General features: G+C 36.6%; 1 protein-coding gene across 2 annotated transcripts in view; it reads right to left on the bottom strand.

Moving 5' to 3' along the window:
• Positions 1 to 1,013: 1,013 nt before the first annotated feature.
• LOC117290355 (serine/threonine-protein kinase MRCK alpha-like) overlaps positions 1,014 to 27,111 on the bottom strand; it is a 60,583-nt gene continuing 34,485 nt past the window's right edge. Inside the window, exons 16-39 of one of the 2 annotated variants that reach the window (XM_033771708.1) lie at positions 26,894 to 27,004; positions 26,067 to 26,216; positions 25,180 to 25,383; positions 24,260 to 24,381; positions 21,351 to 21,456; positions 20,767 to 20,915; positions 19,863 to 19,969; positions 19,343 to 19,428; positions 18,707 to 18,763; positions 18,374 to 18,548; positions 17,958 to 18,029; positions 16,368 to 16,572; positions 14,726 to 14,807; positions 13,974 to 14,190; positions 13,277 to 13,417; positions 12,267 to 12,590; positions 11,701 to 11,808; positions 10,527 to 10,607; positions 9,673 to 9,770; positions 8,929 to 9,028; positions 8,275 to 8,362; positions 7,914 to 8,013; positions 5,305 to 5,587; positions 1,014 to 5,005 (exon numbers count right to left, since the gene is read on the bottom strand). In XM_033771708.1, the coding sequence (XP_033627599.1) occupies positions 4,893 to 5,005; positions 5,305 to 5,587; positions 7,914 to 8,013; positions 8,275 to 8,362; positions 8,929 to 9,028; positions 9,673 to 9,770; positions 10,527 to 10,607; positions 11,701 to 11,808; positions 12,267 to 12,590; positions 13,277 to 13,417; positions 13,974 to 14,190; positions 14,726 to 14,807; positions 16,368 to 16,572; positions 17,958 to 18,029; positions 18,374 to 18,548; positions 18,707 to 18,763; positions 19,343 to 19,428; positions 19,863 to 19,969; positions 20,767 to 20,915; positions 21,351 to 21,456; positions 24,260 to 24,381; positions 25,180 to 25,383; positions 26,067 to 26,216; positions 26,894 to 27,004 (3,279 nt within the window). In that variant the 3' untranslated portion in view covers positions 1,014 to 4,892. The remainder of the gene's footprint in view (positions 5,006 to 5,304; positions 5,588 to 7,913; positions 8,014 to 8,274; positions 8,363 to 8,928; positions 9,029 to 9,672; positions 9,771 to 10,526; positions 10,608 to 11,700; positions 11,809 to 12,266; positions 12,591 to 13,276; positions 13,418 to 13,973; positions 14,191 to 14,725; positions 14,808 to 16,367; positions 16,573 to 17,957; positions 18,030 to 18,373; positions 18,549 to 18,706; positions 18,764 to 19,342; positions 19,429 to 19,862; positions 19,970 to 20,766; positions 20,916 to 21,350; positions 21,457 to 24,259; positions 24,382 to 25,179; positions 25,384 to 26,066; positions 26,217 to 26,893; positions 27,005 to 27,111) is intronic. The other variant, XM_033771718.1, reaches the window with a different exon arrangement.

The following is a 27,111-nucleotide window of genomic DNA, read 5'->3' as shown; positions in this document are numbered from 1 at the left end:
ATTCTCTAAGCCTCTGCATTAAATCCACACATTATTCCCATTTAATGGACACCACTATTTGCAGTCAAATTCTGTGTTTAAATATCTTACTTGATTCTAACCTTTTCAATCTAGGTTTGTCCTGATTCTCAGTTACAGCGATATAACTGTAGTACGGCACACCATCTTATCAGAGTCCAGAACTTTGGATGTCAATTTTAAATGAACACATAGGATCAGTCGAGTTGGTCTATAAAAAGCGTTTGTAACCGTTTGTTATAAAATGCATATGATTAGAAAGATATTTTAAAAGTAGAATATAATGAGCCACACAAGTATGCCCTGAAATTGCGTGGTTTTCCTTTTACCTCGTCAACTAACACGGTCGGTCGTTTATGGAAATGGCCGACCGTGTTAATTTGCAAAGTAAAAAGAAAACCACGCAATTTCGAAGCCAATTTGTGTGGATCATTGTATTCTTCTTTTTAAACATCTTTCCAACCACATACATTAATAAATACATAAGGCTGTATGTATGATTTACAGACAGAAACACAACACTCTTAGATGTTTGTATTGTTACCATGGATACAACCGGTCAGCCAATGAATGACTCTGATCGTAGACATGTGACTTACTCCATCTGATACTCAATACTATACCAATATACCAAATCCTACCTCAATGAATAAACCAAGTTTGCAGGGTTTACAAATAAGTGTGCCAAACACGACCCATTTTCATAGAGCTGCTTAACCACAAAAAGTAACTAAGCACAAAACAATTCAGCTTACCAGAGAAAGGTTACCAACCAAACTACCATGCCATATGTACTTCCTGTGACAGGTCCCCTGCCTATTTTTGCTTAGCAGTGAGTATTTTCTGCTTAACCAGGCCATTAAAATATCGGACAACCAGCCTGCGGCACCTTCTATCGCATAAATACCTATTCTTAAAAAATTAGCGTAAGGATTGAACACAATTCCTTGTCCAAATGTTGGGCGATTACTTTTATAGAGCTATAAACTCTGATGACAGAAAAGCTTCATTATTTTCTGTAAAATATAAACTAAGTTTGAGCATATCCACCTATGTATATCACAGTTACAGCATCACTTTGAAATGGTTGGGGTCATTGCGTAATGCACTTTATAACAGGTATGTTGTACTAAAGATTCTTGAACTGTTTGTGGTGTTGTAGTTGACACTAAGTAATTAGAGAATGCATTGTTTTGTACCAACTATAGAATCGGCCCAACTATAGTTGGGCTAACGCAAACTACAGTTGTGCTAACCCAACTACAGTTGGGCTAACCCAACCTACAGTTGGGCTAACCCCAACTACAGTTGTGCTAACCCAACTACAGTTGGGCTAACCCAACCTACAGTTGGGCTAACCCCAACTGCAGTTGGGCTAACCCCAACTACAGTTGGGCCTATCCCAACTACAGTTGGGCTAACCCCAACTACAGTTGGGCTAACCCCAACTACAGTTGGGCCGATCCCAACTACAGTTGGGCTAACCCCAACTACAGTTTGGTTACCCCATCTACAATTGGGCTGATCAAAACAGTAGTTGGGATGATCCCAGCTATAGTTTTGGGCCTTTCCAACTGTAGTTGGGCCGATTCTCTAGTTGGTGCAGAACATATCATTTCTATCAGTTCATGTTGTAAAATGGACGTTAATACACTAAATGTTTGCTCTATTTCACTACTGGTACACTACCCAGATTGATTAACATGTAACACCACATGAATAGTACTGTTCCGACTGCTACACTAACCTTACTTAAAAAACACTACCACTAGAATATCAAAAAAACTGTATCTCAAAAATATCACTCTATGCATTCTGCATTAGTTTGGCAAATGTTGACTGTCAAACGAAGAAGGAAAAATAATATCGAACGGGGGAAAAGTGCAAAGGGTAACAAATGAAATGTGATATTTACTTAAGCCAATGATTGATGCAAAGTCATATAAATATAAAACTTTTCTTTTAAACAGCCCTCAATACAAACGCAATGAAATAATCAGATGAAATGATAGATATTCAAGTCATATATGCAGAACTTGACAAAAGTTTCACACATATATTTTAAAATCTTGTGTTTTTAAAGAGCGTTGATAGAGCTTGAAACCATAGATAGTGACAAGTAGAGATGAATTTACGCAAAGTTTACTTTGAGTCGCTACGTGTGAACCGCCACCCAAGTTCATGGTATAAATGGAATGTGACTGGACCTATACTGAATGTCGGGTTATTTACTGATGTTTTCCGTACGGAGTTGTATGAAATCGAGTACCGATATTAAAAGGCCCAACTATAAAAGAGCTGCTTCAGCGGAAAAAGTACAGAACCACAGTGAAACCATGCTTACCAGAATAAGGTTACAAGCCAAAGTACCATTTCACATTTACCATCTAGGGGCCAGCTCATTTCTGCTTAGCAGAACATTGTTGGGCACAGGGTTAAGCAGCTCCATGAAATTTAGTCCAGGGCCCAATTAGATAATGCTGTTTACCGCTAAGCAAATTTTGTAAGCTTACTGTAGCAGAAAAGAAAAATGTGCTAAGCATAAGCTTACTTCATCAAGATTTTCAAGTTAGCAGACAAAATCTAGGCACACATGCACATTCACCATTGGTTTGCATTGTTAAATTACTCATGTGCTTACCGCGAGTTAGTCAGCATTTACCCCTGATTATGGTAAACCTAAACAGCATTATGAAATAGAAATTCTACTAAGGGACGCTCCGTAAGCACAAAATGGCTGCTTGCGTTTTTTATGAAATTGAGTCTAGAAGGTAAGATGCACAAGTAAACCTCAAGTGAGTTGGTTTGCCCATCAGCTATCATTATCCAATGATTCTTAATATTCCGACTGTGTAGCCTTTCCGCTACATAGTTATATCAATCATGATATTGCTGAAGGCAGAATTCCTGCTTAAAGGTTCCTATTAAAGCTGATAATACGCAGGAAGACCCACAAGCCACACCATCCCATATTATGTTAGCAGGAATTTCTCCCTGAGACCTGGGGCTTATTCCACGTTTGTTTACATGATCTTCCCATCAAGGGAACTTGGCAAACTCCCACAAGGGGATATTAACACCAAGCTGGCATCAGCCAATCTCTCGCATACAAACACTGGTTTAACGTCTATATGAATTGCATAAATAATGAAATTGTGATTCAGTAACTAGACGACCAGGCAACATGGCTAAGCTGAACTCAAGCAAAACAAGTCAGTGCTGCAGTAGTCAAATACATTTAAAGTAGGCGTACTTCAAAAGGTTACCAAGGAATTATTGCAATTGCTTGTGTGTACCTCACTTTACTAAGCATTTTTCACCTACACCAGCAAAGAATGTTGACTGTAAGCTAAGAATAAGCAGATCCTTGAAGTTGGATCATGATTTTGAGCAACAGTTTGCAGCACTTTTGGTTAATGTAATTTTATCAAGTTGGTATATGCGATAATTTATGCGTTAAAATCCTCACCAGCACTTTCTATGAATATTCAAAACCAGATGTTTATCCTCATTTAACGCTAAATTTATTCTTTGCAACACACGCAAAAGCTAAAAGTTTTTAGTATTAAAAGTTCCACAACTATTTTCCACACTCTAAAATTACTTTTTTGGGGGATGAGTTTAAAAGCCAAGTGAGCAACGATAGCACAGAATGGTTAGGATTTACAGGGATGGTTACTAACATTGGAAAACACAAGTTAGTTTTCATCTAATCATCGTCTACAATTAAAATTCACTCCTTATTTAAATATTACCAATGTACATTCACATCTCAAGGTTATTTATAACAAAACAAAATGCCCAGTTGTTGCTTTAAGTACAAATTCATTGTCTGGTACTCAGAGGGCCATGCATTTAAAAGATATTGTTTCTATCTTCAATAAGTTGCACATTGTGAGTAACACTATTTTGACATAACATTGCCTTATGCGTTATATTGATGGACTCTTTGGATTAGACTGAAGATATTAGGGGCCTTTCTCAAACCTTGTCTCAGGCTCCAGGCACCGTGTTCAAAATACACGCTGCTCCAAAATGCATGATATATGCCGAGCTGCGTTTCCACTACGTGCGCAGCGCGCGCAGTCCAATCCGGTGATGGAGCCCAAGCCAAGGTATTAGAAAAATCCCAGCATTCCATACATCCATACCAAAAGACTGTCTTCAGAAGACTCAGGTTTCTACTAATCCGTGTTAATCCCAAGTTAATCCCATTAGGGAGTAGGTAGAGTGTTGGACACATCCGGATCTTGATCCAGCTCGCAGATAAACTCAAGTAGAGGCTAAGTTCACGCAAGGACTATAGTTGACCGTAGTTTGGCTTACATTGCTTAAACTGTCTAGTCAACCAAAGTTTGGACTATGCTAGTCGACTATTTAGAACCAGCCTACCGGCCATGGTCGCATAGCTGGTTACCGACGGACAGTTTCATAGCACAGCGCAGAGTGGACCACTTATTAAAAAATGATACTGCCGTAAAATTGCTGGTCGCCCTGGTTTATATGACAAGAGTTGTTCGCACTTCAACCTCTGTGCGCATGCCCTTCGTACATCACTGAACAACCACTCGTTAACCATTGATCTCCAGAAGACGATCAGAGCCTACTGATTAAAGCGTTGAGTTGAAACCAACAGTTCTTTTCAGAACCACCCCAACTCATTTAGAGATAATCATTACATGGTGTTACCGCAAACCTTTACTTTAACCATTGATCCTTACGCGAACTTGAACACAGCTTTAACGACACAAGATTGCATCATGCCAACCCACCCGAAACATTCTGTAAGACACTTGGATGAGACTAAACATGATACAGTTTTAGGAGACAGATTGCTTCCAGTCCATATAAAGAGGTTGTTGTTGATGATTTATTTAGTACGATGTTCCTTTAGCGTCTCCGTCCCAGCCTCCAGACCCACCAGAGAGTTGATCTGGATCAACCTGGCTTGTCCTGTGAGGCGTAGGAGGAGTACTGGAGCTTGAACCTAAAAATCAAACACAACAAAATCGGCATTATTGGGATTGTAATAATAGTACTAATATTAAAAATGTTTTTTGTTTTATATATTAATTTATGTTATTATTATTATTTATCAATTTATATTGTGCCCATTCAAAACAATATACACAAGCGAATAACAATCATGAAATTGTTAAATAAACGAAAAATGAACATAAGAATAATGATTAGACAAGACTTTTGCACTAATTTGGTTTTTGATGTCTGTGCAATAAAGATATAAACTGAACTTAACTAAACTAAGATAGAGAGAGAGTGACTAACCTAATGAATGCCTGGGTGAATGGCTCGACAGAGGTGGTGAATCGTCGCTGTAGCTGCGTACTGATCCCTCATGAATGCTGCCCTCGCCTGACATTCCAGAGCCAGGCTGCAAGACGCCTCCACCGTTGACGTCTCCTCCTCTACCTGCTGATGAGATCATTGAAGAGGGACGTTCTCGACCCAGCGATCCGGACTTCATACCGGGGACCCCGGGTTGGAACATGCTACGGACTCGGTTGAAATCACGCCCTCCTTGCTTCTCTTCTCGCAGTGGAATCTTCCTCTGAAAGACAAACAAGATGTGTAAATAATAATAATAATATGATTTAAAATGCGCCAATTCCAGATGACGCTGTTCCACAACTGCTCTAATGTAATAGTTTTTATGAAGGGTTTTGTAAATTGTGTACAGTTTACTCTATTGATCTTTAAATATGTGATTCAAATCTATATTTTTACATGTTCTTATACTTGTACCATTGTTAAGTGACCCTTTCAGCTACTGCTGCTGGTCATTGTGTTTGTACCAATAGATAAATAAAGGTGCATGACAATGTACAATAAAAAAAAGTAAACCATTAAAAATCCCAGTACACAATAGAACAATAAATGCAGAGAGAGGATTATTACCAAAGCTATGAAGTAGCTATAAAATTATATATCACAATATTTAAAAATTCTGAGAACAACAAAGAAAATTAAAACAAGAGACAATAAAAGCTCAAAAGTGAGGCAAGGCAACAGATTTTGATTGGCAACTAGATGAAGTAAAATACAAAGCTCGATCCAACCAAATTCATAACCCCACACCCAAAGAATAAGCATACATATTATGAAGAGTCAATGGTAAGCAGACTTTCTGAACCAACCAAAGCTAAGGCTTCTAAGCTATCTAAGAATACAGCGTCCAAATCCGATTTTATAAGCTATTCTGAAAATCATTCCCAGAGATTTTGAATTGTATTAACTGCTCAAACTAAAATACTATATTTTACAAATGACCACTGTCTAAAGGTATTTATAGGTTGTGTGGATATTGCTACGGTAACAACAGGATCATGCGTTGAAGTATAGGACATCCTTAGCAACACACTTAGCAACAGCCGTAGCTGTAGGTGCTATGTTGGATACAGCCGTATTGATCAGACAGAAGGAGATCATCAAGACTTACCGGTTGAATTGCAACCAGCCAAGAGAATGCAGTGAATAATTAAAGTGACAAACAATATTAACTCACAAGTAAAATATTGCTATTCTATTTATCAAGCTGATGAGACAACTACAGTGCAGAATAGAGCATTGTAAAGTATATTAAAAATATTTATCATGGGTGAATAGTAAATGAACTGGTAGCGTGACAAGTGTAACCACAATGAAACACTCAACCCTAACTTCAGCAAAATATACGCTGAGTTTGTCTGATTTAACCAGTTCGCTTCCTGGTTAAAAATCCAGTTTAAAAGTGCTAGTTTTTAAGACCAACTGCGTTTGGAAATGAACTGGTTAAATAGACCCAGTACATACAGCTAAATCAACCATGCTAGACATAGTGGTAAGACTCTATACATTTTTGTGATGCATATTCATGAACAAGTATATTGTGTTGCATATTCATAAAATCTACCGTGCTAGACATAGCATACCAATTTTACAAGACTGTACAGATTAGTGTGTTTGGATGGCATATTTATACAAATGTACACTGTACATGTACATTGTGTATAACATGAAACAAATATTTATCACAGATGAATGATAAACTAAATGCATGGTGCCTATGGGTGACGCAAATGAATCACAACAATAAGTGCACAAGTAACAGTCGCAAGATTGCACTGCATTTATAACTACATACTGACATATTATTGTGTTGTGTTTTGGCGGCATTTTCATAAAAATGTACATTGTTTGTAACAAAATACAATTATATATCAAGGGTGAATAGTAAATGAAATGGTAATGTGACAGAACCTATGGGGGAAGCAAATCAATCACAACAATAGAAATGCACAAGAAACAGTTGAGATTGCACGGCAATTAAAACTACATACTGACATTGTGTTTTGGGTGGCATATTCATAAACATGTGTATTGTTTATATAACAAAACACAAATATTTATCAGGGGTGAATCATAAATGAAATCACAAGAGAATAGTGAAAGAAATGGTAATGTGACAATACCTATGAGGGTAGCAAATCAATCACAACAATATAAATGCACAAGTAGTAGTGTTGCAAGATTTCACCGCAATTAAAACTTGGGTAATACACAAGTAAAATCAAGATGAAAAAAAATGTATTTGCATTGATTTGAAGAAATTGTAAACAAATTCTACATGAACATTCACAAAAAACATTTACGTAACAAATTTTTACAAATATTCAAAGCAACTATGTGACTGTTATGATAGTAAAAGACAATATGTGAATAGACAGATTTAGGGAAATTGAATCAATTAGCAATATTGACTTCTTCTGATGATGTTAATCTCTAAATTTGTAAAACAATTTTATCAATTGCTTTCATATCATAATGATAATTTCCAATAATTGAAACAAAACCAAAATGCAGATGTATAATTTGGACAACTAACGCCGTGTACTTACCGATGGCAAGTCTCTAAGGATCTGTTTCCCATCTCCAGGTCCCATATGGGTAATATGGTTGAAATCTGACGGGGCTGAAATCAATGACTTGCGATCCGTCCTAAAATCAAAATCAAATTATTATTATTATTTCTATAATTTTATTTGCCATAACAGTACAAAAAAGGCTACTAGACAAAATACCCCAAGATGGGCAAGGGACAACGAAAGCAAATACATATATGGGCAAATAAGGTTACAAGCTAAACCACCATATCACACGTACAATTTGTGACTGGTTGCCTGCTCATTTCTGCTTAGCAGACAATTGTTTTTCTGCTGAAGTGACTATATGAAATTTGGCCCAGATTCTCATACTTACTTCTTGATGTCGTCTCTATTCTTGAATGAAAACCTTCCCTTGTCTCTCTTGATGCTCTGTTTGCTCACACGAGGAACAACTAAATCATCTGCAGAAACAAACAAAAAAAATTTGGTAATACATCAATGACTGATGGTAACAACGACTAAAAGCCATGCTGGAATAGAAAGTTGGAAATCGGTAGACTCTACATGCTCTAGTATACTACTACTAATAATAATAATACTAATAATATATTTGGTTTATAGTGTGACTAATACAAAGTTATCTCTAGGCATCAAATAAATAACATAATAAATAACTTAAAATTGACTGAATTCAAAGATTAACACACAAGCTAAGTAATTAATCCTGTATGTACATTTATAATTTTGATTGGTTTATTGCTCAAAAATCACACTGCAGGAAAAAAATTACATGACATTGAAAAAATTCAAACATACATAAAGAAGCAATATTAAAATTCAGAAAAATAGAGAATAAAAAATACAGAAATGTACACTAAAAACAACATACAATCTGAATGAGAAGATAGTGAGAAATATACAATTTAATATTAAAGAGGTGGTTTTTCAGGACACTTTGGATGATTCAAATGAGGTGATGGAATGAATGTGATGGGGAGATTGTATTCAGATGATGAGTGTGACTTACCACTATCTCTATCATTGTTATGTAGATACATGAGTCTAGGTGTGTGCAGATCTGTTAAGTAACACAGATTGAAGCTACCATCACGGCTTACTGGACGCGTCTGGGGAATTAAAGATTATCAAATCAAAATGATTGTCCTCCTTTTAAAGATCTCGAGGCCATGATTTATCATCATTAATAGGTCTCTAGACTCTTTATTAGTAATTAAACAGAGTTTTGAGTTTTAGCAGGAAGTGCTTGTTTGGGATGAAGTGCATGATATCACTGTAAATGCTTGACTTTGATAATACAGAAGAGAGCTACAGTCCATAAAAGAAAAAGACTGTATCGTATAACCCCTTTGTTGCTATGAAAGTGGCCATAATGTAGGGCAAGTCGTATGCGCACCTAAACGCGTACATCAATAACGACTGCAGCATTCCTGGTTTGATAATGTAGGGCAAGTCGTATGCGCACCTAAATACGTACATCAATAACGACTGCAGCATTCCTGGTTTGATAATGTAGGGCAAGTCGTATGCGCACCTAAACGCGTACATCAATAACGACTGCAGCATTCCTGGTTTGATAATGTAGGGCAAGTCGTATGCGCACCTAAACGCGTACATCAATAACGACTGCAGCATTCATGGTTTGATTTATTTGGCAAACACACTCTCACAGACACCATGCTGTGAAACACGCATCTGAACGGTAACATCATGTTTGTTATGGTTTGTTATACTTGAAAGTTTGATGACTTACCCCTTTGATTGGTATCGTCTGGAACCATTCCATATGATGGACATCAAACATATCCACTGATACCTCACTGTATACCACTAGATGCGGGCAGTTAAAACCTGAAAATGGAATCAACACTCAGTTGGTTAAACCACAGTACTTGATTCATGAGTTACAAAATAACTACAAGATGCGGGCAGTTAAAACCTGAAAATGGAATCAACATAATCAGTGAGTTAAGTCACAATACTCAATCAGTGAGTTACAAAATAACCTCAAGATGCGGCCAGTTAAAACCTGAAAATGGAATCAACACTCAGTTAGTTAAACCACAATACTCGATCAGTGAGTTATATAATGACCACAAGCTGTGAACAGTTAAAACCTGAATATGTAATCAACACTCAATGAGTTTAATAACACTACTCAAACAGTGAGTTATATAATGACCACAAGGTGTGAACAGTTAAAACCTGAATATGTAATCAACACTCAATGAGTTTAATAACACTACTCAATCAGTGAGTTATATAATGACCACAAGGTGTGAACAGTTAAAACCTGAATATGTAATCAACACTCAATGAGTTTAATAACACTACTCAATCAGTGAGTTATATAATGACCACAAGGTGTGAACAGTTAAAACCTGAATATGTAATCAACACACAGTGAGTTAGAAAGTCACTATAAAAGGCAGAAAAAGTAACATCAAGTGAAAAGGTCAGGTAAGTTTCTTTCTATTTTGAAGGTATAGGGTTTATTTCATTTAATTTCAAAATGGTGGAATAAACAAATCGCAAAATTATCATTAAACAATGAAGAGATTTAAATATAACACTTATTAAACAGACGAATAAGATATTTCAACTTACAGATAGCTGTTGGTACTGCTGGCCACATTAACTCTTGTTTCCTTGTCCTGCGTCCATGGTAATCTACATACACTCCAACGGCTGTAGGTTCAAGTCAAGAAAATAGTCAAGTTTAATGCTGGTAGAATAATAACATTCAAAGTTGAAACTCAGCACATCATCAGACAAATTAAACAGCTACCTGAGCGGAATGTTTTAAACAGAAATGGTATTTTTACTTGTTTATAATGCACTTGTTCGCCATTTTAATGTAATTTTGATATGTGTACACTTCTGAAGTTTTCATAATTATCGATTAAAAAATCAGGCCCCTACCTAAAGGTTTTTTGAAAAACTAAAAACACTTCTGCCGTTGAGAGCGGGCGTCAAAGGACAATGCCGCTGACGTCATTTGTGGGAGTTTGCTTTGTTATACATCCAGGCTGCAACAAAGCGGCTTTTTCTACTTATGACGTTTTGAAAGTGATTACGTAACAGGGCTTTTCGCAAATCTCGCAGAAAAGCTCTGGATAAGGGCATACAAAATGATTGTTTTTTTACACAATTGAAACCTATTTATAATCATATGAATCAATTTCCTTATTCATCGAAAACATTTTAAGTGGAATTCAGCAAAGTTCACGACTTGACATTTCCGTTCAAGCAGGTCTTTAAAGACGATTATTATTACAATTATTATTCAACATTTATTTAGCGCCTCTTCAAAGGATTGAAGCGCTTTATATTAAATTCTTTAAATCAAAAATCACTAAAAAATGTTTTATAAAACAGTGAATAAAAATACACTGCACAATAGCAAAGACTTCAAAAAAACGTAAAAATATACACAACAAAGGCAATAAATTCTACAAACGGCAAAGATAAAAAAGCTAATAATTATGTTTATACAAGCCAAGCACAATATTATCACACAGTAAAAATATTGTAAGCTACAACTTAGGATTAAAAAACTTTAAGACCACAAGACAACAGATGTTTCCAAAGAAGCAATAGCCACAGGCTGCCCAAGCACTCCAAAGGCTTGTTCATACACAATATCAACCTCTACCCATTTATATCCCAAATTGATTTTGGTATTTGAAATTTAATTCACAATAAGAAATTTTTCTTTTCTACTTTTTATAAAATGCAACATTACAAAATTGATTAAAAAATTAATGTTTTGAAGACTTACTCATGAAACACAATAAATATTCTTTGTTACTGATCTGAACGGCTGTCAGTGCGTCTACTGGCGTCTTCTGAAGATAAGATAGCGAAGGATCTTCAACATTCAGCAAAGCTACAAATCAGAAAACAAAAAATATAATTTAAAAACTTACCTGCCTGATATTTGACAATAATAATAAAACAGCATTTATAGAACATTGTGGATATCAGATCCTTTGCTGAGCTTTACAATTTTAAAAGTACAAAAACACATGAAACCAACAAATATATAACTACACAGCAATATTGACATACAAACTAATATGCTGTATGGATTTTGAGGCATTGCATAAAACGTAACCTTATTTACAAGCACTTTAAAAATAAATTGATACAAAAGCAAATTTCATAAAAAATAACAATGCAATTAACAAGAATATAAATAAGCGTAACTAAAGATAGAGGTGGGTTTTTAATTGGTGACATACCAACGTTTAATTGGTTTGCGGTAAACACCATGTATAAATCCACTTGCTAGGTATATTATGTTAAAAACCTCTCTTGCTTATATTCTACTACCGCTGTACTTACGCTGTATATGCTGTCCCTCTCCTTGTATGCTGAAGAGTCCGAAACCAGATGTGTATCCCGCACACAGTCTTTCTTCAAACAGCTCTAGACATGAGCACGGAGCTGGAAGTGTTAGTTCCTTAACCTTCTTATGGCGTTGTTTGGTGCGATTGAATTCATAAACAATGACATGACGCTTCATGGCAACACACATACACATAGTAGACCCTTGTCGGATGGTTCCAGTGGTAAACAGTGTACTACCTTTGGGTTCTTCTACTTTGATGGTTGCTACTTCTTGATTCAAGGCCAGGATCGGAAAGAGACGCAAATGACGACTTCTCCCTAAGCAGGAATAAAGAATACAGGAACACACTCTTAATCACAAAGTATTCATGCAACTACAGTTTGTCAAAAATACTAATAATAATACAGCAACTGTAAGGCGCACTTTCCTGTAAACCATTCAAAGCCGGTCTAGTGAAAGTTAAGTAAAATTATTGTCAAATTGTAGGGAAAGCAAGCTTTACAAGGGTGTTTTAAGTTTCTGCTGGAAGAGAGTGATACTGTGCATTTGTCTGAGGTCTTCAGGAAGTGAATTTTACCGTTTATAATCATTTTAAAAAGTAAGCGGAGAATGGTGACCGCATTCTGCATTTATGGTCACCATTCTCTACTTATTTTCTTTACTACTACTATACAACTGTGCTAGCGCCGATTTCTGAGTTTTTTGCCTTGGCTGTGTAAGCAAAGAATTCCTAGTAGCGAGCATAATCAAAATATCCCTGCTAACCCGTGTGATGTCATTGCCGATTCTTTGCTTATGGTAAGCAGAGGCCCAATTTTATAAAGCCTAAATTAAGCAAAAAAGTATATTGTTTAGCAGAAACTGGTTACCCTTTCCAAAATCCATAAAGTTTACATTGTTTTGACTGGTGCCCCACCTTCTTCTGGCTTAGCATAGAAACTTGCTAAGCAGTATTTTCTGCTAAACAGCTTAATAAAAATTGATTAAGGGGTAGCCTGCTTACCTGAGATGACTACGATGAGCTGTTCGGTGGGCATAACCTCAACCTGGAATATCTTCTTACTATCTACCCGTACAATGATACCACTAGACAGTTGAAGACAGAATAAACCTTCATCCGTCCCAAGCACAAATCTATCAGAATCTGTCAGTACAATCAGCAAAAAGGAAAATTGTAATTCATTATAAAAAATTAAGTAATAAACCACCAAGCAAACTGAATGGGTAAATTTTAAATGATTTTGGTGTCTTTGTTTTTCATCGTTTTAAGTTAGAACACTGTTGATATCGCAACCTTTCTTATAATTGATGGTGGCAGGGTAAATTGGGCACATTCATAAAATACTATTATTTTATTATCACAAAAGGGCAATTTGAATACAAACAAATTTAGCACATCTGCATCCCATATCCAATGAGGCCGAGGGTGATGAAATTATCTTCAGCAAGTTTGACGAATATATTCACTTGAAAAAAACCTTTATTTTTCTTAGATTAGACAATTACTTAGGATTGGACAGCTCCATAAGAAAAAGTTTTAAAATATAAATAGCACAACATGCGAAGGTAGAATGGTGCATTAAAACAGGATTTGATATGACATGTTCAATATAGGTTTACATCACACTCAGGCGACTACGGATCAACAAATCAGAATCAAGAATTCAAGTCCATTGCCTTCTTCCACAAAAACTACTCACCAAGAAAATCAGCACAGTGGCTCATCTTGATGAGAGTCATACTAGGATCGCAAACCTCCTTAGCAAGAAACACCGGTACTTCCTGGCGCTTGTTACGACGTAGGATCTTATGCAGCTCATTCAAGGCATTGACCCATTTCTTCTTTTCATGTTCACTGCATGCTAGGAGGAGAAACTGGGCTGTGATGCCAGGAGGGTTGAGCTGAGAGGCGGCAACCTGGAACACATCATCAAGAGAAAGTGGGTTAGTGTGGGATTTATCTTATCAACCCCTTCTAGTTCAAAGCCTGTGAATTTACATAATTTATACTACAAAGATAATGACTAATAGGGGTCCCCTTAAGGTGATCCCTCTTCTGCCACTTCCCAGGTTGTACAGTAACTTGGTGGTGTGATCACTGGCTACATGTCAGTTACAGGTTGAATGACAAAGATACAGACAAAATAGGAAGACTGTCAACGAGGGCTAGATACATGTAGCTCAGTTGGTAGAGCCTAGGTGCCCCTTCAAATGTTTCCCATAGAATTAAGCTTTTCCGATTGTAGTACCTTTGCATAATGAAACTTGCATTGCCCCTCTGGAAGATGAAATACCAGAGCTTCAACTCTCAGTCCTTCCGAATCTTCATTTTGGCAATTTGATGTAGAAAGATATGGGACTGTCAGGGTTAATGACATCTGAAGAGCTTGTTTAATCACCGAGTTAATTCAATGTTATTATTAAAGTGGTGTATAATTGATTTGTTGCTCACCTTAAAGATACAGGGTACATCCTTCTTATCAGCGTGTATTACATCCGATTCTTTGACTGTACTAACTAGAAATTCCTCATCTCTGTAATATAAATTAACATATTCAATTAAGACTTGAAGCTAGGCAGCAGACCTCCAATTCACGCACAGCACCCACAGCGAATGCAGTGGTGCCCTTTGCTTTGGTGCCCTTTGCAAAGCTCCAATACAAATTAAAATATTCCTCATCATAGAAGTACCGCTTGATAGAGAAAAAATGCTGCCGTCGATTTCACAAAGAGTTAGGACTCGTCTTATCTCGAGTTAGGACGAGTAACTCGTCCTAACTTAGGATTGATTTTAAGGTCTGCATGCTACAGCGCAGGGTTGGGACTCGTCCTAAGTCCAAAGATTAGTCTTAAGTTAGGAAGAGTTTTGTGAAATCGACGGCTGTACTTATTAAGATTATAATTCAAGGCCTAGGGCACTGACAATGTTCACATAAATCGTCACAAAAAAAGTCAACAAGACAAAAGCAATAAATAAAATACATACATACAAGAATCCTAATGACATTGTGAATCTGAGGCAATGTAGAGGATAACACAATAAAAGCCAAAAAAATTCAAAACACATTCAAAATACAGATCATTCAATTTAAATACAATCAACCGAATAACACTAAAGGGTAGGAATCAAGATGGAGGAAGTTAATAGGAATAATAATAATAATCAGCATGACTATTCATACAGCGCCAAAATCCACATAAATACATCTCAAGGCACCATTCAAATTCATAAAAAATGCAAATGATCAAAGATTTATCAATAAAATAAAAAAATAAAAAACAATAACAACAGAGAATATAAAATGACATGTCTAGAAACACACAGTGCACATTTCAATACAAGGCGTTAAAATGGCAAAGATAAAAAGGTCTGATATAATGGAATATTATACACAAACATATCAAGTTTGATAAAAGACTGAGCCTAGAATGATGCAAACTCCAATATCTCTTTAAAAAACACACAATATAGAACAGGGTTTGACAGGTTAGCTGAATAGACAATGCAAGAATCGTGTGTGTTTGAACAGAGAATATAGGCACTGTTTGTAAATTGTTTTGTCCTATTCGTTTGTCCGTTTATCTTGTCTCTATCTGTCCACAGGCTGATTACTACAAGCCTCAACTTATCAAATCGGTCTCCATACTGTTCATTTTCTTTGACTGTGTATAAACCTTAAAATACTCTGTCCACTATTGCATTTTATCTTCCAGTACGCGCTAATCCACCAATCAGAAGCTCGAACTACTAGGGGGATAAAAACATATATGCTACGACCTCTGTTTTGTATCCTACTTCCTCTGTTTTTATTACACAGTGCGTATTGTGAAATGTCATTTTGTCACGCTCCGTATACAGACAGTGAAAAAATTACATTCTTAACTTTTTGCGAGTGAATGGTGTTCGTCGTGAAATAATGTTCTGAAATTTTAAACTTTGTGCATTGCACATGAGACTGGAAAATAAGTTCGTTATCACACGCGCGCTCGTGAAATATGAAAAAATATAGCGCATCTGCGTCCCATATCCAACTCGGCAGATTCCACTCGCGCTTGTGTGATAACTTATATTGAATTGACTTGAAACTCCTTACCTCATATCAATGATGTGTGATGGTTCCAGATTGCTCTGATTACTCTTTCCTTCATACATATCAAACAAGAAGAGTTTAAAGTCACATACTACGGCAAACTGTCTCATCCAGCCCTTTCGTACTCCTCCTGGCTTAGGGATCTTCAGTGTTCCTTCATAGGCTGTTCCAATACCTCGATTAGGATCAACGCCAAGAGGTTTGGCAACTGGAAATAATAATAAGAATAATGAAAACTTATAAAGCGCACAAACCCATATAAGTGCTCATGGCTCTAAATACAAACAACAACATACATGTGTACCAAATTGAAACTATAAGCCTATGTGAGGAAGAAATCCAGAATACAATACATGTGTACCAAATTGAGACTATAAGCCTATGTGAGGAAGAAATCCAGAATACAATACATGTGTACCAAATTGAGACTATAAGCCTATGTGAGGAAGAAATCCAGAATACAATACATGTGTACCAAATTGAGACTATAAGCCTATGTGAGAAGGAAATCCAGAATACAATACATGTGTACCAAATTGAGACTATAAGCCTATGTGAGGAAGAAATCCAGAATACAATACATGTGTACCAAATTGAGACTATAAGCCTATGTGAGAAGGAAATCCAGAATACAATACATGTGTACCAAATTGAGACTATAAGCCTATGTGAGGAAGAAATCCAGAATACAATACATGTGTACCAAATTGAGACTATAAGCCTATGTGAGAAGGAAATCCAGAATACAATACATGTGTACCAAATTGAGACTATAAGCCTATGTGAGAAGGAAATCCAGAATACAATACATGTGTACCAAATTGAGACTATAAGCCTATGTGAGAAGGAAATCCAGAATACAATACATGTGTACCAAATTGAGACTATAAGCCTATGTGAGAAGGAAATCCAGAATACAATACATGTGTACCAAATTGAGACTATAAGCCTATGTGAGAAGGAAATCCAGAATACAATACATGTGTACCAAATTGAGACTATAAGCCTATGTGAGAAGGAAATCCAGAATACAATACATGTGTACCAAATTGAGACTATAAGCCTATGTGAGAAGGAAATCCAGAATACAATACATGTATACCAAATTGAGACTATAAGCCTATGTGAGAAGGAAATCCAGAATACAATACATGTGGTAGAGAAATACAAAAACTTCAGATTAGCTTTTCTCTTCGAATGAAACAAATTAATACAGTTTTGCAGGATTTTACAAATTCCATTGACGATGTAGACCCAAATTGTTTTTGCATTTACCCAGTTTTATGACAATTAGAGAACCAATTGTAAACAATTCAATCAACCACAATAATACAATTTAATACAATTTCAAGAAAGAGCAACTGTTCAACTGTAATATTTTTATTGTTAAGCTACGTTAGAATCCAAATGGACACAAGTCTTGAATTAGCAAATTTCAAGTCGGCAATGGGGTACAAAGATCTTCTAATAAGTTTAAGACTTGCAGTCTAGTGTAAACAATTCAATCAATTAGAAACCACTTTACATTCAAGAAAGAGCAACTGTGTAATACTTTGATTGTTAAACGATAAGAGAATTGAAGTCATGTCTTACTTTGATCAGCCGGAATTGGACACACGTGAGCAGCTTGTGATGAACAAGCAACGTGACATGAGTACTGACACACTGTAAGGAAAATACACACAATCAAAATGGGTTACTCTTAGCGTAGTTATTTGATCTGATATAGCACTACTACTCTTTAATTCACTATTAAGTGAAAGAAAGAAAAATCAATTGAGTTGTTACAAAATGTTAAATTGGGCATGATACTTGGCCCTTGGGAAAAAAGTAGGAAATTTTCATTGGGTACAAGTGCTGACCTCATTAGACTTTTTTTTTGCTATTTATTAACAATTTGATTTTTCTGAGGACCAACAAAATCAGAACATAAGTAGGAAGAATGTCACGCCTGACGTGAAGGAAAAAAAGGATAACAAAATGAAGAGAATGAAATTCTCTGTACTGACCTTCGCATCTCATTCCCTGCCTGATTCGGCCGAGCATGAGGGATGTACAATGGGCACATTTCAGTGGAACACTGAACGTGCATATAACAAATTTATGAGCCTTTGGCTTGGGTTGTTGGACGGGTGTTACTGGTGTGACTGTGGCCACTGGTTTAGGAGAAGTGGCTGTGTCAACCTAAACAGCGAAAAGAAGTAGAAATATTGGTCATAATAATAATAACTAGTTCTTATATAGCACATTTTGCAATAATCGTATCAATGCTTTCATGTCATAATTGCCACAGGGATAGAGGTCTTGATACAAAAGGAGGACAAACAAAATGAGGTTCTTACCTGATCTTTGTGGTTGTCTTCATATTTATCTTCCTTGGATTCAGGTATTCCATCCTCCTGTAAAAGAAAGATGAATCAGATGTAACGATAGGCATGGCTAAAACAAAGATAAATTCAACTACAACATGCAAGTTTGAGTGCGCACATTTAGTCGACCACCAAGGTACATGTGCATGCGCAGTGACGCACTCACTCAAACGACTCGTTTGAAAGTCTAGTCAACCATCGATATGTACTTAAACTTGCTCATGGCTTTGTACAAAATTATGCTTACCAGAATACGATTACCAGCTAAGCTACCATGTCACATGTACAATTTGTGACTGGTATCCTGCTCATTTCTGCTTAGCAGACAGTTGTTAAGCAATATTTTTTTGCTTTAAGCAGCTCTATGCTGGGCCCAGTTTCATAGAGAAGCTGCTGAAGCAAACAATTATGCCTAAATATTTTCTGCTTAGCAAAGCTTAGCAGGATACCAGTCACATATTGTACATGTGACATGGTATTTTGGCTGGTAAGCTTTTCCTGGTAAGCAAAATGTTGTTATGCTTAGCTATATTATGTGCTTAAGCAGCTCTACGAAATTGGGCCCAGGTCCCTTCTGTAAACTCTGGGAAAATAAACCTCTGATCTTACCGAGTCAAAGTCAAACTCTTTGACATCTGTGTTAAGAAACTTCTCAATGAAGGAGAGATGCGATGGCTCTTTAGTCCCCATAGATTCTGTAATAAAGATGATGTAATTGATTAATCATCCATCCTATATAGTAACAGTTGTGGGGTGGCTAAAAATATAAGGCACAATATAACCATTACCCTAAACATTAAAAAAGGCAAAGAGTTGTTATACAGTGCAAATGCATTATCTACCATTCCAAACTATAGTGGATGAAAATGTATGGTCAGACAGAAGAGGGTTAACCCTCTCATGTTCAATTTACTTTAATGATTAAGATTATCACAGACACATCAATTGGGTATCCGTGGAGGTCACAATAGCAACCTTAGAAGTCCTCTTTCCCATTCTGCAAACTTTGTGAATCTTTGTATTCTGCTTAACAATTATTTTTCTTTCAAAAAGGCGTTTAAACCGGTGAATAGCGACCGGTGGGCTCATGAAAGAGTTAAAGACTGGCTGATGATTTGTGTGAACTTACTAGTGCTGTAGTCATCCATTTTCTGTTCCAATTCCTTGACTTGATTCTGCAAAGCTTCCACCTTCAATAAAAGCTCCTTATTTTGTGCTTCAGATGTTTTTAATTTACTGCAAGAAAATCAGATTAATATCAGTGTGATTAATGCTTAAAAGATGAGCACATTTAGCTTTTAGTATTATACTTACTAAAAATAGTAGTAATTATAATAGTAATAATACTGAGTTCTTATAATAGCGTGTTATCACAGCCGTTAGGGGTCTCAAAGCGCTCAACAGTTTTTCTTGCAAAAGTGTTTTTGAAGTATAGTACCTTTTTTACTTTACATGGCAACATGTACTGTTTCACAAGGTGCTGTGGTGCAATATGATAAGTGCGATAGGATACAGTACATCTAGGAGGTTTTTCGCACTAGGCTAAAACATTAGAGCTTGGTAGCTTAGTAGTGGCGCACTGGCATATTAATTCAGAGGTCAGAGGTTCAAATCCCACTCTATACAAATTCCTCATGTTCAACATCAAAGTATTATGCTAAAATACATCCCTGAATGAGCTTCCATTCCTGAGACATTCTGGAGTGTTTTTAGGATTACAAGTGAAAGAAGGTTGGCATAGTGGTGGGGTAGTAGTGGTATCTTGCCCTGCCTTCCACATCTGGGGACCCAAGTTCAAATGGCACAAGAGGCACTATGTGGATCGTGTTATCAGTCCCTAACTGACTGTAGTTTTTTTTTCTGGAAAAATTCTCTGTGGTTTCCTCTCACACCTAAAACTGAAGCTTCCTTCTTTGTCTTCATTGGGTTCTTGGCCAGTACAGTGATTAAGTTCGCTTTTCTGAGTGTCCTTGGCTTCCCAACCAAAATTGATAAATGAAAAATGAATGAAAAGGGTCTGTAAGAAAACTCACCTCTCTGTTGCCACTTGGTCCGTCTTGACCTTTGACAACTCCTTATTGATCTGTTCCTTAGCCTGTACTTCACTCTGAAGGCTCGATTGAAGATTCAATAATTCCATCTTGTCCATCTTCTGAGACCGTCTCGATTGCCAATCCTTTTGCTGTTGGGAGAAAATAACAATTGGAGTGATTTATCAATTGATTGATTCATTGGTTGATTGACTGATTAAGCACATCTATCATCAAGTCTCAACATTTTTCTTTGAATCATGTCAAATTTCATTAGAACATGAAGACAGTTTTCTTGATTGTTAAACCGTATCGTATTGCTTGAGGTTTTAGAGTACCGTTTTAAGCAATAAAACTACGTAGCGAGAGACTCTGCTATGGTTGAACGACAGCCCATATGTCCTTTTGGTTGGTAAGCCGTTTGCCTCAGCTAACAGTCTTTCACTTCAAACAAACTAGTGACATACTACACTGACAACAACTGCTCTCTACCAGACCCAAATTATACATTGATAAACCATAGCGGATATCTTTCACATCAACCCCAGAACAATCCACTCAAGAACGAGGATGAGGAATAAGCTTACCCGCGCTGCACCAACAATTCCTGATTTCTTGACCCCTTCTAATTCATCGGTCATCTTGATGGCTAAAGCCTGGAGGTATCCTCTTGCATCCTTCTCATCACTCACCCTACAAAACACAAAACATGATGGTCAGTACAAACTGGACAAAGGACAATAGTACTAAGAATAATAACAGGCAAAAAAGGACTGTCAAATAAAATGCATGAGTTATAAAGTTGTTTCATGAGTTTGATGTCACTATCAAATCTCTTCGGAGTAGTGTTGGTTCTAAAAAGAACCATTGGTTGAGTTAAAGTCAACAACTCGTTATTTTCAGAACCAACAATACTCAAAAAAACCTTTTCAGACGGTGTTGCCACAAACTTCTCTTAGTTATACTTCCACCATGCAAAGTTTCAAATCCTACTTAATCTATAACACATTTTAATGGTTTCCTGGTGCAATTCTAAAAGAACAAACTACTCTTACGAATTCCTTGGTGAGCTATAAGTCTCCCAGAATGAAATAGTATTCCTCAGTTGATTCTCCATGTCAGTCTCGTCAAGATTGTTACGCTCCTTACAAAAACTGTCCCCTCTGTGTTTGCCCATGGTTTATACAGGTCAGAATGAGTAACGATAGCAAGACACTGAGTGCCCTTTGCACGGTTTAGTCATTCAGATAGACTTAAGACCCTTTAAGAACCACTGACCATTAATATTCAGGTTAAGAAGGCAAGAATATGACAAATCAAAGTCAAGGTGTGGTTTGACTCGTCCACTGCGTACTAATATATACTATGAATATGACGCTTTACGTAAAAATAAAGACACTGTCCTAAATCTTTAAACTGGGTTTAATATAACAACTAAAAATAATTGCCTACAATGTATGTCACAACATGTTTAAGGTATCACATTACATTGATATCAAGGCTGATGTTTCAGTTGTCTTCACTTGTAAGTTTTAATGCCATTTTTGTATTAATTTAGAAAACTGTCCAATTGTCACCACTAAGCACTCGTAGTGCTACTGTCACATACATGTATGAACAACATGTCTAACTTGCTTACCTACACTACAGTGTAGGGTTTTTTGTGCAACAATCTTTAAACAATCAACATGCAGATTTTTAACTGGCAGAAATATTGACTCACTGGTTCCAACGTTACATCACACAGGAGCATAAATCAGTTTAGCTAGTACCAGCGAATTTAAAACCTCATACCCAGGACATTACTAATATTGTAAACAAGATGTGGACAACAACCAAAGGTGGGCCAATCAAAGGTAATGGCCCCACGGGGTACATCACTCTAGTTCCCACATCCATATACATGTGTCTTTGTAATATGTGATTGGATCTCGACCAATCAAATTCACAATGGTATAACCAGGAATGTGATAGGCTGTTGAAAAAAAAAACTGAACCATGAGCGCAAAGCATGAAAGCTGGCAAACACGAAATCTTGCGGGTACGAAGCCTGCTCATATATAGATTTATCTTTGGGTTTTGAATAACCTACTCTGCAATCTGGGTTGTTCCATATGATTTTATCTTCACTTTCTTATGAAATTGATCTAAACTATAAAATATAATACATACAAAACAACAAAAAATAAATCAAAAAGAGATTTCAGGTTAAAAATGGAGAAATTACATCCTTGAATTACAAACTCATTAAGCGATACGCATCCAAAAATTTCACAAGTTTCACAAGACACCATGATCCACATGGTGTTTATTAGGCCCTACTTGTAACTAAATAATGAAGATGTTCCTGTTTCTAATTAGCACTAATCCTCAATTATTTCTGTACGAGTGACTCATTAGCAATCCCATCTTTACTCTTCCTCACTCTTTATTTATAGAATCAAGTCATGGCCATGAGGGCTTCACACACTTTAATAACGTCAGACTGTCTATTCTTAAGAAAATCTGACAACTTTATTTTGTTTGACAACTCTGGGAGAACTGGCTTTGAGCCAGACAAATAAATGTAGTCTCTGTTGATTGTGACTTCTAAATGTATACCTTTCCTTCAAGGAGTGTGTAAAACTAGCTTATAAGTTTAGAATGAGGAAAGATTTCCTCCATTCTAAGATTAATTAAATAACAGGAAGATGCAGTTAGAACAGGAAGGTTTAGTCTCTTCAAGGTTCTTATATAGAGGCAAGGAAGTGCCCCCCCCCCCCCTCCACCCCTCTTTCACATCCCTAGAGAAGACGTCTTGACATCAAGGAACTCAATAATTTAAGTCGTTGTCACAATAGACTGTGCAAGTCTTACACGTAGGGAAACCTAGAAAACCTGATACAGAAATATATTTTCTATCAAATGAAATAAATGTATACTCAGTACTTTCCCGAGTCCTGTGAAAAAAATATCACAGGCATATTACTCAGGTTGGATTTGAACCCACGACCAGACCACAGCTAGATGCAGTTCGAATCCTATGTTTTGGCAGCGAGTACCGCACTGATATATAATAGATGTTAAATTTGCATCGGGGATAAAGAATATAAATTTTTGGTTTTTTACCCATACACCGATGTGTGTTAGCACTGTATACTCAGTACTTTCCCGAGTTCTGTGAAAAAAATATTACAGGATGTTTTTGAATATTGCCAGCAACGGCTCCCTCTGAAGTAACAGAGTTTTTCTCACTCATATACTAAAAATCCTTCAGGCCAGAGGCCTTTTATTAGGCATCTGAAAGCACACAAACTTGTGCAACAAGTGTGTATTTTCTTTCATTATTTTCTTGCAAGTTCGATGACCAATTGAGCCTGAGTGTTCACAGGTTTGTTCTTTTTTACTTATATTGGAATACACCAAGTGAGATTGCTGGACTTTGACAACTACTTACCAAAGGTGTCCAGTGCCTTTAAGATATTTATGAATGACTAAGGTGAATATTTGTACTTACCATTGAATAATTTCTCCAATCTGTGCCTCCCAGTGAGCTACATTATCCTTATCAGACATCTCCTTGAATTGCTCTTCAAGAGTCTTCACTTCACGACACTTCTTCTCATATTCAGAAATTGCCTACAACAGAAAGAAACATTCAACATTTCATACATTCATATATTAAACAGAACAATAGCACTCCCTTCTGATGATGTCACTTTTTGACAATGACGTAATTTTTGTTCAAAATACCCGGCTGTCAGACAGGAAATTCATTTTACAAGACCTGAATCAAAATGACTTGCACAAAGAGAAAATCCATCTTTAATATTCCAGTATTGAAAATATTTAACAGATTCATAACCAACAATATTTCAAAAGATGTTACACAATGAGGTAGCCTATTATTATTCATTTGAAAACCACTAGACTACCTGACTTGTCAAGCGGTGAGTTTACTGGCCCGACACTAAAATCACTGCCCTTAGGCCTGAGGTCCACTGTCAATTTCAATCCCCCGACATTTCTTTCTAAAATACTGGGCCTAATTCTGTGGCTCTGCTTACCGTAAGCAAATAATCTGCGCTTGCCGAAGCAGGAAAATTCCCAGCTTACATCAAGTGTATTTCACGGGTTAGCAGGGAATTTAGGCTTGTGCAGGTGCGTACTCCACATTTCTAGAAATTCTACACTAACACAGCTAGCACAGAAACTCGACGCTTGCAGGTAAGAGGAGTATGGTGATCGTAAGCGCAGAGTTCGGCGGTAAGCAGATTGATTAACTTGGCCCCTGATTTCATTTATTTATTCATTCATTAATGTTTTACAAAATTCCCATGGCGACTAAAGGTCGAATTACAGGAAAATATACAGATATTAAAAAGAAGAAAAAATTACACTATTACAATTCTTGGTTTAGGAGAAAAAAAATTATACCTTATCCAGCTCCATTCCTAGTTTCCTATTCTCTTCATCCAGCACGGCCTTTTCCCGATCAAGTTTCCTCCTCATTGTGTCTAAATCATCTTGTTGCGTTTGTGAACTGTCCGTTACTTTCCCAAGCTTGTCTTTATATTGACTAACTTCTTGTTTCACTTTGAGGATCTGGCGTTCATGCTCTGATATCGTTTCTTTAAGACTCTGTGTAGAAATTCAAATGAAGAGTAACATTTGGGTCTTACACATTATCGATGGGCAATAAATTGTATACTTCTTACTTGTGTCAACTTAATTTTCCTTAATAAGAGGAAACTAGAAATAAATAATAAACTTGCTGGTACAATCATGATTAAATCTCTGTTGTGGGAGTGTTGGCTCTGAAAAGAGCCGTTTTGGTCACAACGTTTCCAACAGTTTACCGTCTTAAGGAGAATGAATTTTCCTACATTTACTTTATTGTCTATATTTTCTTACTATAACTTCTCCATATTCATCTTAGAGCGCTCTGTGACTTCTTTGTGAATGTGATATGCCCCATACAATACAAGAAGGGTTCATTATTATTAAAATTAAAATACCCTGGTTCAATATTATTGAATTTAATTCGTTTAAAATAACTTGGATGTACACAAACAACAAATATGTGATGAGATTCAAGTTTTTTAACACGACCACTTGCGAAACACCATGTGAGTGATTGTGAAATGATTTGAATTACTAACCTTGTGTATCCTAAGAACATTTACTTTGAGAGAGTTTGATTGTATCCAAAATGTTGTATCTTGTTTAACAAAACCCGGATGTACACAAACAACGACGCGATTCGCTGTTTTTGCACTAATGCGAAAACTTGATAAACACCATGTGAGTGATTGTAAACCTACCTTAACCTCTATGGTATGTCTAGATTTCTCTTTGCTTAATCCTTCTTCATACATGACTTTCTGCCTCTCTAACTCAGCTCTGAGTTTAGTCAACTCTTGCTGCTTCATGTCATGAGCACCGGCTGACTGCAGATGTACACGACCACGCTTCTACACAAGAACAAAGAAATATTGGTAATTGGCTTAATACATGCAGGCATGATACTAGGTCATTTGAAAAAAAGAAGGAATATTTTATCAAGTACAAGGGCTGACCGACATGTACACAGGGTGAAGACTTAATAGACTTTTTATGATTTTTAAAGTACAAATTTTTCAGATTTGTCCAAGTGCATTTTTTCAATAGAATTCACAGCTGCAATAATTGCATCTTACAATCAGGGAGATTTTACAACAATAAGGCAGAATTGTAGAATTTCATTCAACATAATTGGGAAAAGGTTTCCATAATCAGGGAGATTAACAAATTGTGTTCATCAGAACATGGATAGATTGGTTTATTCCCAGGGAACTTTCTGCAGAATCAAGGAGAGTTGCAGAAGGAGAGTTGGCAAATACTGCTTAACGATTTCAGAAAATAGAATTAGCTGTTGCAAACTGCCCACCAACCAAAAAGGGTATAAATGCAAAAGTAATTAATTGCTTGACGTTTCCACCCAAGCAGAGTCTTTCTCAAAGGTTAAACAAGAGTTAACCTCTGGGTTAAACAAGAGTTAACCTCTGGGTTAAACAAGAGTTAACCTCTGCTAGGGCCGAACGTTAGACTATTAACTAATTTTTGCTCAGCAATTTGGCAGATAGACTTCTAATGTGAATTCTAAACCCACCTTAACCATTTCTACCTCCTCCTCCAGCTGCTTAGCAAAGTGATCACTCTGAAGGCGTAATTTCTTCTCTCGATTCAACTCCGCTTCTCTCTCTTCAAGTAGTGTCTCAAGCTACAATGAAGAAACATCAGTCAACATCCCATCAATACAAAGAGTTGTAAACATAAATCAAATTACCAGGTCTAGAATTTCACCTTTGAGAGGGCAAGGCCATAATA

This window comes from Asterias rubens, chromosome 1 (genome assembly GCF_902459465.1).
Source record: "Asterias rubens chromosome 1, eAstRub1.3, whole genome shotgun sequence".
NCBI classification, from domain to species: domain Eukaryota; kingdom Metazoa; phylum Echinodermata; class Asteroidea; order Forcipulatida; family Asteriidae; genus Asterias; species Asterias rubens.
Note: the sequence above shows the minus strand (reverse complement) of the source record. Positions and strands in the feature narration are given on the sequence as shown.